Source organism: Bidens hawaiensis, unplaced genomic scaffold (genome assembly GCF_021521415.1).
Source record: "Bidens hawaiensis isolate Kalapana, Puna unplaced genomic scaffold, B.hawaiensis_p1.1 tig00031396_1, whole genome shotgun sequence".
Lineage (NCBI taxonomy): Eukaryota > Viridiplantae > Streptophyta > Magnoliopsida > Asterales > Asteraceae > Bidens > Bidens hawaiensis.
This window is the reverse complement of record NW_027495278.1, coordinates 136,397-148,443: the sequence shown is the minus strand read 5'-3', so window position 1 is coordinate 148,443 and position 12,047 is coordinate 136,397. Positions and strand designations below refer to the sequence as shown.

General features: G+C 31.5%; 1 protein-coding gene across 1 annotated transcript; it reads left to right on the top strand.

The window, feature by feature from the left end:
- The first annotated feature begins 1,026 nt into the window (after positions 1-1,026).
- On the top strand, positions 1,027-11,122 carry LOC143582012 (palmitoyl-acyl carrier protein thioesterase, chloroplastic-like). The gene is made up of 6 exons (XM_077064672.1): positions 1,027-1,392; positions 1,475-1,608; positions 10,281-10,394; positions 10,483-10,645; positions 10,735-10,803; positions 10,874-11,122. Exons 1-6 carry the CDS (start codon positions 1,027-1,029, stop codon positions 11,120-11,122), a joined length of 1,095 nt encoding a protein of 364 aa, XP_076920787.1.
- The last annotated feature ends 925 nt before the right edge of the window (positions 11,123-12,047 follow it).

Genomic DNA, 12,047 nt, shown 5'->3' with positions numbered 1-12,047 from the left:
AATAGAAACTATCAAATCTGAAATTCCTTGTAAAAGAAATCTATTTCTTGTCCGATAAATCATTGTGTGTGACCCACAAATAGATTTAACCGAAAGTGATTTACGATTCAGAGATTGGTTCAGGTTTCAATTTCTTCATCTACAATTGCATGCAGGGCCGTCTCCGAGAATTAAAATGCTTTGGTCGATCCGAAATAATATATAAGCTAATTTTTATAAACGACGATTAATGTTATAACAATAAATATAATATATGAATATAATACCTAAACTTTCGAAACCCTAAAACTTAAAACTTATACAAGTTATTAATACAGTATTTATTAAAATTAATATAGTTATTTTAATATATACACAATTTTTTAAAATTGTTTAAAGGATTTTAAATGGTATGTTGAAATAAAAGTTAAAGGTGAAGTATAACTAAAACAAAACTAAAAGGGGTGAGTATGTAAATAATATATTTATTTGTGAAATAAAGAGCATGAGCTATTTTTGTCATTACTTAAAACTTGATTTTGTTGTCATCTTCTCCACCAAGACTTTCCGGCAAAGTTATTCGGTGAACCTATTTTTCCGGTGACTTTTAAACACCAAAATTAACGACCGATTCGACCAATTGAGGATACCGTTTGACTCAAAATCTTTTATATATTAAACATATATAATATGCATAAAAATGTTTGGGCCCCCGAAACTTACGTACCCAGCCGCAGTGCGGGTCGCACACACCTCGGGCCGACCCTGATTGCATACAAGTTCCACATTTGCTTAATTGATTGATTGATTTATGGGATTTTTTACTACAAATATACAACATGATGGAGACTACTTTACCTAAACTGGTAATTCAAGGTTGAAATGTAAGATGGTGCCTTTATGGTGCATCACACGGTTTACACTATAATAATTGCTATAAATTTCTGTTTAGTCCTTTAATAAATTTGGCTATATGGTATCTATAAATAATTGAAAATGATCGACATAATGTATAGTGGAATTCAATTGTTGAGAGTTTTATTAGGGATGGTTGTTATGGCTGCCAATACCTTTTTCCTTTTGAATTCCTTCTCATACCATGGCATCACACACAATAATCTTAGAGCCACACTAGGTTCCATAGATGCCAAGAAAAAGGAAGGTACTTTTTGTGGTTTGGCTGTTAAAAATATTGCAAAGGTAAATGCTACTAGATATGGGGCTACTAAAACTACTTTCTTGAAACCAAATATGATGCTCGAGCAAAACGAAAATGATTTGTACAAGGTTACAGATCTTGGTTTAGGAATTCTTAAAGATGGTTCTGTATTCCAACAAAACTTTCGTATCAGATCATATGAAGTTGGGCTGGACCGAACACTTTCCATAGAAACTATTATGAATCTATTGCAGGTATAGTATGAGATATATAAACTTGTGATTTTAATTATAATTTAAATTTAAATTACATATAAGTTAGCATGTGCATGCACAGGAAACAAGCAATAATTATATGAAGGCAAGTGAAGTGTGGAGTGACCGCTTAGGTTTAACAAGAGAGATGCGCAAGAAGAACCTAATTTGGGTGATGGCGAAGTTACAGCTGGCAGTGGACCACTATCCAATTTGGTACCGCTCTTCATCTCCTAATAGTAACTGTGTAAGATTAATCTACCTATATACTAATAAAAGAAAATAATCTAGACATATGACATTCTGAGGTTGATTCTTACTATCAAATTCTCGTCTAAATCAATTCTTTTCTATTGATGGAAAACAAAAAAAAATATCTTTGTTCTAAATATAGTATTAATTATAAATTCAGCATACTGTATTAATTGGTCAATCTCTATTAATTGAATTATTAATGCTATAAATTATATTGCAAACATAGTTAATATAAAAAAAATATTAATATATATAATAATTACATGTCATAAAGATATTTTCTTTAAAATTAAAATGTATATAAAAGAATTTGTATTTAAAGAATACACTAATATTTAATTTTTGAGACATCTTCATATTGAATAAAACTATAATAATTCTTTTTACTTTTTTACAAATATCCAATATTTAATAAGTCTTAAAAATCATAGACAAATTTTCTATTTTTTATATTTAGTATAAGACTATTGTGACAGTTGAACAATAGTGTGTTTAGAAAGATATCATGAAAGCTGTTCAAAAATGAAAATTTGATGTCTTTGTTTGTTTATGATTTAGTTAGGATATGGAGTGAAAAACATTTTTGTAAAAGGCTTTAACTACATTTTTCAGATCTAAATGCCTTATTGTTTTAAATGCTGCTTCCAGTGGTATTGTTTTTTACATTAATTATCTTTTATTTTATTTCTATAAAATTATTTAGTAAATTAGTCATTATAATTTATACATTAACTTATATCGTGTAATACACGGGGTTCTAAAGCTAGTATATAAGTATATAACACAATAAAACATGCATCATGGGCTCTATTTCGAGAAGGCCTATTTAACAATCAAATAGATCTTATTACTCGTTTGGAAGAACATACTTAAAAACAAGCTGTAGTACATACGGCTTATTACTCGTCACAAAAGACTATATTCACAGCATATATTCAAGTTTGAAGACAAGATTAATTGAGCATTTACATATATGTTCTGCGATCCATGTACATATTATATATCTAGGGTTTGGATCAAATACAAATTAAATTAACGTACGTGCTTATTATGATAATCAAGTAGTGTAATTATATATTCAACATAGAGTTATGTTGCATATATATATATATATATATATATATATATATATATATATAATATATATATATATATATATATATATATACTACTTGATTCTCACAGTTAGCACGTTAATTTAATTTGTACTTCACCATTCCCCAGTATATCTATATATGATCTTACATCTCTTTTCATCTCTTTTTGCATAATTTAATTTGTGATTTTTAATTAATCTGGACTTTATATGTTGCTCAGAATTAATATGTAAATGGCAACAAGGTAATTTAACTTCTTTTTCCCTCTCCTCCTCATAAAAACAACTCTTCATAAGTAAATGATAAAAAAATGAGTTCAAAAGTCAATTTGAAGGTTCATTAGTTTCATTTTATTTAATTTTATTTACTTTTTTTGTCATTCTTTATGGTTTATCTAATTTCATAAATTGAAAAAAAAAAATTTCAATTCATTGAAAATATGTCTATTTTAGATTACTCCAAATTGACATATTTTTTGTACAAAATAGTGCACAAATTAAGTTCTTTTTTTTATTGGACTGAAAATTGGAGATATCGATATATAGAAAACTCATTACATATCCATATCGTAAATAAATTAACATATAATAAATAAATTAAGAAATAAATAAATATAAATTAAGTAATACTCTCACACCCATACACATATTACAAATGGTAGCGAGCAAGGTAATTACATTATGTATTTCTTTTTTACAACAGTCACATGTTCATCATATTAAGTATATGTCATTGTTTAGTACACGTATGAAATAACAGAAGCTTAAGTTTTTTCTTAATATATAACAAGACTATAATACAACTAAATACAAAAAACTTTTTAAATAATGGTGTAAATTATAAAAAAACAATAGCATTGTGTAAAAAGGTTTTAAATGATGAAAAAGGGAAGGGAGTAGATTAAGGGTATGTTTGACAAACTAACTGGTGGCTGTAAGCTGGTAACTGATAGCTATAGTTGGTAGCTGTTAACTGTAATTTTTTAGATATATTTAGGCGTTTGGCAGAGTAGCTGGAGCTTTTAATAAAACTAGCTGGGTGCCCGCACGGTGCAATGGAGTGGGCACGCAACCTGACATCAACCGCATAATCAGTGTCGGTACATGATTCACCTAATGACAATGCACACATAACCTGAATGTAGATGTGTAATTCATGCAAAGGTAGTAATCGTGTAACCGGTGGCGAAAATCAAGAAGCAAATATGAAATATACAGTAGTTTCAAATATATAATTTTTTAAACCAACTTGTTTTGATCTTAATCCCTTTTCGACCCGACATTGTTCTAATCTAAAACATGTTCTGACCAACCCTTTTCGACTCAAAACCGTACCGACACGAACCGAACTAAATTAACCATTTTTGTATCGACTCGTTCCGACCCTAATTTGGTTTTACACATGACTTGAGCTCGCCTGGCTCAACTTGTTGCCAATCCTAACCGGTAATCACGTAATATGTTAATTTTTTAAAGTTAATGAAGTATAGCAATATCATACTCAAATTAAAAAGAATAAAATGATCGTTTTTATAATGTATTTAAAAATATATATATTAACGAATGAAAAATTATTGTCTCTTAAAAAGTCATGGATGTAGTTAATTTTGAATAAGGGTTAAATGTGTAACTATTATATAAATTAACAAAAATTGATGTAAGTTCAAGTACCAAACTTGTAAATTCAAATATAAAAGATTGTAGCGATTTCTCACACGCTAGTAGTAGTGGCGTTTAAATATGAAGTTTTTTCTTCTAATCTAAAAGCTTTAAGCACCTTCAACCAAACAAAGCTTTTTATTAAGTATGAGTTTTTTTTTAAAAACTTGAAACTAAAAGCTGTTAAAAGCTCCCTATCAAAAATACCTTAAGGAAATTAACAGAAAAAAAGAATAAAAAATACTTTTACCCTTGTAAATAATACAACAGAGTTGTTTTAAGTGTTAATATTGGTGTTTTTGGTTTTCGCATGATGTTCGTATTGTTATTCACATCATATTTGTATATTTATATATACAAAATTATTAATTATTAAGTTAAGTTAATACTAGAAATTATTCAGTGTTAGAAGTCATTCTAACCAAGTAACTACAAATTTCCTTTTTTACTTTTTGTCTAATTATTTTAAAGGGTGCATTTGTAAAATTTTTATTTATTTTATCAGGTAACTATTAAATTTTTTAGAAAGTTACAAAATATATTTTTTTATTTTATTTTTTAAATTTCTTTATCTTGTTCAAAATGTTTATTATCCAATTAAATAAATATGTGTAGGCATTGCATAAATATGGTATTTGACGCGTTTAACGAAATATAAATGAAGATATTCTGATATTTGCAATGTTTTAAATACCGGTTCATACCGGCCGGTTAAACCAGTAATACCGGGTTTTGCGTATCATACTGGTATTTTTGATCCCGGTATTTGTGGACAGTTTGCTAGAACATTGAACCGACCGTTTTTCTAAAATACTGGTTTAAACCGGTTTGGAGCCCAAGAGATTTTTGATATTTTGCGGCCTATATTTTTTAAAAAGTAATTTTAACCTAGCGATTAACATTGAAACGAGTATACTTTTGGATTATTGTTTAAAAAACAAGTAGTGTTGTATTATTTTTTGATTATGAATTAACTTTTGAATTATATTTTATTATGAAATCATATGTTTTTTGGTTACTTTTTGAGTTAAAGTTGCAATTATATCAAATTATAATGTAAATTATTCAACCCAGTTGAACCTTCCGGTACAACCCGGTTTAACCGGTTATACTATTTTTCAGCTCAAACCGTTATGAGTAAAAAACCGGTTTTTAAAACATTGAATATTTGATTAATTAACAATATTTTTTATTAAAAAAAAGTTTATAAAAGAAAATTTAAAAAGAAAACTAACTTGTATTTTTTAATTAGTTAGTAATAAATACTAATTAAATGTCATTATTAACTCATTTTGACTTTTAAAAACTTTTAAGACCAAACTATCATTTTCATAAAATAACAGTCAATAAGTCTTTTATTAATTACAAAGCGTGTCATTATTATTTTAGTCGATTACTTAAACATAATGAATGCTCTAAATCTATTTCTCGCGTGATTCACATTTGAGTTGTGAGAACTTGAAATAACTTTACTTAATAATTTTTTATACTTTTTTCATACATATTATAAGGTTATTGAGTATAATTTAACCTCTTAAAATTCCATCATATCACCAAATTTTCTTTCTTTCACTCCACCTCACTAAGAAATGGGCAAATTCCTAAAATATGCTAAATGAGGAGATAAATTCCTATTTTAATCCAAATTTCTAAAACTTTTCAATAATGATTCATTGAAAACTCAAGGAGCCGTGGCATTTGAGTTCGTGTCGTGAGTTTTCGCTAACCACTAATATTATGCCACGTGTTATATGTCTGACCCCACCCATAAGATTTCAAGCCAAATCCGTCTTACCCGTAAGTTTCGATACCAAAATCTTTTCCTTGAAAATCATCTCCTCCATGATGTTTCACCATGCTTTTATCTCCTTGTGAGATTTGGAACCTCATTCGACCATTGATTCACCACCACCACCGCCACTTGCCGGAAACTAGAGAAAACAACGAAGTTGCTGCAGATCTTAAGCGAATAATGGTGGGTCGCCGGAAAATCGGTAGGAGACAAGAGGTGAAAATGAGTGGATCCGAACAAAGACGATTTACACATGTGAAACGAGTGAATCTGAATAAAGACGATGGCGATGGCTGGGCGGATATGTTGATGTTGGATGGCTAATGCGATGGTGGCCGGATATGGTGATGTTGGATGGTGAATAAGATGGTGGCCGAGACGATGAATGCGACGGTGGTCAGAGATAGTGTAATCGACGGTGGTCAGTGATGGTGATGTTGGCTGTTGAAGGACGAAGATGGTGAATCAGGATTATTTCAAAGAATTGAGGTGGTGGTGGTGATGAATCAATGGTGGAATGAGGTGGATTCAAACTTTTTCCAAATCTCACGAAGAAGATAAAAGCATGGCGAAACATCACAGAGGAGATGGTTTTCAAGGAAAATGTTTTGGTATCAAAACTCACGAGTCAGGCGGAGTTGGCTTGAAATCTCACAGGTGAGGTTAAACATATAACACGTATCATAATATTATTGGCTAACAAAAACTCACGGCACGAACCCAAACGTCACGATTTCGTGAGTTTTCAATGGATCATTATTGGAAAGTTTTAGAAATTTGGATGAAAATCGGAATCTTTCTTATCATTTGGCCTATTTTATAAATTTTCTCTTAAGAAATTGTTTAACCCCCTTAACCTTTAACCCCACCTCACCCACTTTGGTTTTTCCTTTTTTTTATCTTTTTAATTTTAATATTAAACATTTAATTAAAATACAAGAATACTTAATAATATTAATATTTCAGTAATTTTTAATTAATATAAGTGTTTGATAATAAAATAAAAGTTAAAGAAAATAGAAAAAGCATAAAATATGAAAAATATAAAATAAAATCATGTAATTAATATTAATTTTTCATAATGCCTTTTTTTTCTTCTGTCAATTGGCGGCCCAAGCGAGAATTCAAAGAATATAAAATAAATAAACTAATAAAGCGTGAAAGATATTTTTCAGAACTAGTGTTTTACAGGGCGTGTTGTGTCGGGCAAGTTGGTAAAACTCGGACAATGATAAACCTAACTATTGTCAGTCTTGGGCATTGAGACGGTAAGTCGACACGAATTTGGTCGGTTTTGGTTAAGTGTGTTATGATACCGGAACTAAAAACCAAATTAACAGAAAAAGATCAAAAATTTGAGGTAAACCAATTGAGTGGCGTCGGTCGGTAAAGCTCGGGCGTTGGGAAGATCCGAGCGTTGTCGATCCTGGACGTTGAGGTGATAAATCTACACAAATTAGACCGATTTTCGTCACATTCATTACGGTACCGGAACTATAATGCAAAATTGGTATTCGGTAGGTTTTCGTTATGTTCGTTGTGGTACATAAATTAAAACAAAATTCGGTAAGTCTACGCGAATTCGGTCGGTTTTGCGTCACGTTCATTTGGATACCTGAAGTAAAACTAAACAAATAAAATTGACATTCGGTTGATTTTCGTCATGATGACGGAAGTAAAAAAACAACAAAAAATGTTGTGGACCATTATAGTGCTACCAAGTGGCTTAGTGGGGGCTTAGCGCCACTAAAGGGCAGCTGTGTTGAAACCTGGGAGTTGGTAAAACCCGAAGGTTACAACGGTGAGTCGACACGAATTATGACATTATCGATTACGCTTATTACGACATAGAAACCGTTGGAAAAACCTGAGCGTCAAAACCCGAAAAAGAAATTCGTCAAATTAAGATATAAAAAAACAAAAATATTCGACGGAAAAAATCTGGTATTGGTAAAAAAAAATTGGTGGACCAATGGGCCATGCAAGTTGGTAAAATCTAGTACTGGTAAAACTCGGGCGTTGTCGGGCCGATCATTGAGGATGTGAGTCTTCAAGAATTCGTTCGGTTTCCATTATGTTCGACGGTGCCGGAACTAAAAAATAAAATAAAAAATAAAAAAATTCAAGAACCAATACAGTGCCATCAAGTGGCCCAATCGGCACTTAGCGCCACCAAAGTTTGTAATTGTTAATGTTTAGAGTGAAACGCTTCTTATATTAAAAAAATGTAGAAGACCATTTTATCGATGTCGATAGGTAAATCAAAAATATTTATAAAGTTACCTATACTAGCAAGGGTAATTAAGTGTCGAATTCACAATAAATCAGTTGAAAGTGCCAATCAAGTTCATAGTTTATTAATTAATTATACTATGATAGGCAAACAATGTCAAGCAGTTTAAATATTGATTTGTTTAATGAAAACACAGTTATCTTTTGGTTGCAAACGATTCAAGAAACGGTGACACACTTCAGGTTTAAGTAAAGCAATAAACAAAACAACTGTAACTTCTATCAACTGGATAATCGCATAGGCATAACTCGTCAGTTAAGATTGATAAATAATTACTAGGCATTGTAGTTTGGTTGAGATGATTCACGGAACCTAATCCGACGAATTGACGCAAGTGAACACGATCTACGTAATTACCAGCTCATTAATATAAAACTCCACATATATCAATGATTAATGGTCAGTGTTTTGTTGATGAACGCAAACCAAATAATTGATGATAAACCAGAACCCAAAGAAAAACTGTTTAATCATTCAAAACAAACATAAAGCAAGATTAACCACAAGACTAACCAAACTTCAATCCAATTCTAGATAAATATCACAAAAAAATTCAGTTTACACAGGAACCCCACACCTAAAGTGGTCACAAATGGTTTAGCCTTACTTTTGATGACGAATAGCTCGCTTACGGGTTGGAAGAATGAAACCATTGAAGCTTTAACGATCCGAGAACTTTGGGATGGTGCAAAATCGTCGTCTAGGTGGTCTACGGCCTCTGGAATGAATGATAGATCGAATGGGGGCAGAAAAACTATCATAATATCTACCAGGGCTTGTTTATCGTATTTTTGGTTCTTCCGAATGTCTCGAAGCATTTCTGCTAAGTCCTTCACGTGTCGCGAAGGACAAGACAGTCGTGGCACCTTCAGGACTCCCTTGCTTATCACGAGAGATATGTCTTATGTGGCTCGCGTGTCGCGATGGATGGCAGTTCAGATCTCTATTAATAATTTATTTTGACTTTGAAATACTTTTAAGACTATGAGGTATACATTCATGCTCCTTAACTTCACATAGACACTACATCACATACTTTACCCCATTTCATTCCACCTTACCATAAGGAAATTGTTTAAACCCCCCTTTATCTCTCTTTATTATTTAATATAAAATTGAATTTTAAGTTTTGTGTGTGTGCGCGTGTGTTAACATTTTAGCCCACATTGCATTTAAAGCCCCTTAACTCATGACGGGCCATTCGTTAACCCTTCTAACTCCAGTTTAACTCCTGGGGGTTAAGCATAAGACTAAACAATCATTTTCATTAAAATCATGTTCAATTAATTTTTTTGTTACTTATAGGTGTCACTATTATTTTATTCAATTAATTATATATAATGAATGACCCAGATTTATTTCTCATATTTTTTATCTAATCCACCTTTTAGTTATGAGAATTCAAAAGAACTTCACTTAACAATTTTTTAAAATTTTTCATATGTACTATAAGTTACACCTATTAAAAAAATTGTTTTTTTATGTCGATCGACTTTTAAAATAGATGTAACAAACATTTACATTATAGGGTGAACAGTAAAAATTTGCAAATATTAGTGTAATGTAAATGTTTGTTACACCTATGTTATTGGTTGATTCGTGTAAAAATAATTTCTAAATTTTTTAAACTATGTAACTTACATAGAGTATATATTAATAAAAAAATTAAAAACTGCTAAATGAAGTTCTTTCAAGCTCTCACAACTAAAGTGAGTTCTCAAAGTAACCATTCCCTACTTTGGCGTTGATGTACTTTGTCATGCCTAAATGATATGCTGTATACGTACATGCAGCGATGATATTATACAAATTGATACTTGGACAGGTGCATATCGTAAAATCGGAGTATGCTCTAATTGGACGTTTTGTGATAACAAAACAGGCGAGATATTACTTAGAGCTTCATGGTATAGAAAATGTGTTTTATGAAAAAGTAAAACGTTTCGAGGCATTAATGCTAACGGTGATATATATATTTCTTGTGTGATATAGTAGTGTTTGGTTATTAATGAACGAAGATACAAGAAGGCTATCCAAATTCCCAGCTGAAGTTCGACATAAAGTAGAGGCACTATTTAGAGATACTACACCGCCTACCGCTAAAAAATTGTCAACACGAGATGAAAGTGTTGTTGAGTATGTTCGCTATGGTTTAACGGTCAGTCTAATTTTCTTTACCTTTGAAATGCTTTCTATAGGTTTATTAATCCTTGCATGACCTTATTGATTCATTTCATATGCGTATAGCCAAGATGGAGCGATATAGATGTCAACCAACATGTAAACAATGCGAAATATGCTGGGTGGATTCTCGAGGTAACTCTCTTATATATCTTTCATTCTAAGTATGCATCAGATGATGTAATACATTTGGTTATCATTGTAGAGTGTTCCATATTCGATCCTGGAGAAATATGAGCTTGCGAGCATGACTTTAGAGTACTGCCGAGAGTGCACAAAGGAAAACGTGTTGGAATCCCGCACTTATGTAATGGGAACCGATAATGGCAAGCTAGATGGTTATGACCAAGTTGATTGCGAGCATATGCTTCAACTTGAGATTGAAGGTGGTGTGATCATGAAAGGTTGGACTACATGGAGGGCTAAAAGTGGAAATGGATCAGGACTCGATTGAAGCTAGCAGTTAGTTCTATAATGGGAAGTTTCTAATAGTAAAATAAGTTGAAATAACGTGTATCTTCAACTTTTACTTTGGTTATCACACTTTGGCTCGTACCTAATATTAAGTTATAAAATATGATAAGCTACCAGGGGAAAGAAGTGAATTAGCACCGAATTTTGACACGCTGTAAAGGGTAAATAATGATATAGCACGTTATACTGCAGTGAACTTGGTGAATAGAAAATATGAATCATATTTTAAAAGGAAAACCCTTATAGAAACATAAGTGAACGTGGAAACAATGCCAGATATAGTTATTGCAGTAAGTAGGGGTGTGTAACGGGTACGACCTGGACCGACCCTGACCGGAACCGGTTCAAACCCGGAACCGTTTAGAAGAGATTTTCAAACCCCGGAACCGGACCATTTACACATGGGCCGGTCCGGGTTTTAAACGGGTTCTGGAACGGGTTCTAAATGGGTTACCCATGACACTGTTTTGCATGATTTTCTGGCCCGTTCCTTGACGTCATGCACAAGTCAAAAAAATGTGATTTTCTACATAAACATGCGATTTTATGCTTTAATAAACAAGTGTTTGTACTATCACACCAGTATATGAGCTTATGCACTTTGCAAATTGAAAATCAAAAATCTCAAACCTGTTGATGTGAACATGCACAATTCATCCTAACAAACAGGAGGCTACAAACAATTTAACCAAAAAACTAATGCAATTTACATAGTTACATGATATTACAAAGTACAGTGTTTCAAAAAAAATGTTTAAACCACAAAGGCATAAAGCTATTACAAAGAATTAAACATTAATTAATATGGTAAGTTGTATACGAATAAGTATTATGTCACATGAATAAGCGGATATTGAACGTGAAAATATAATATTATGTCATATAATATTAATCAACATAAACTT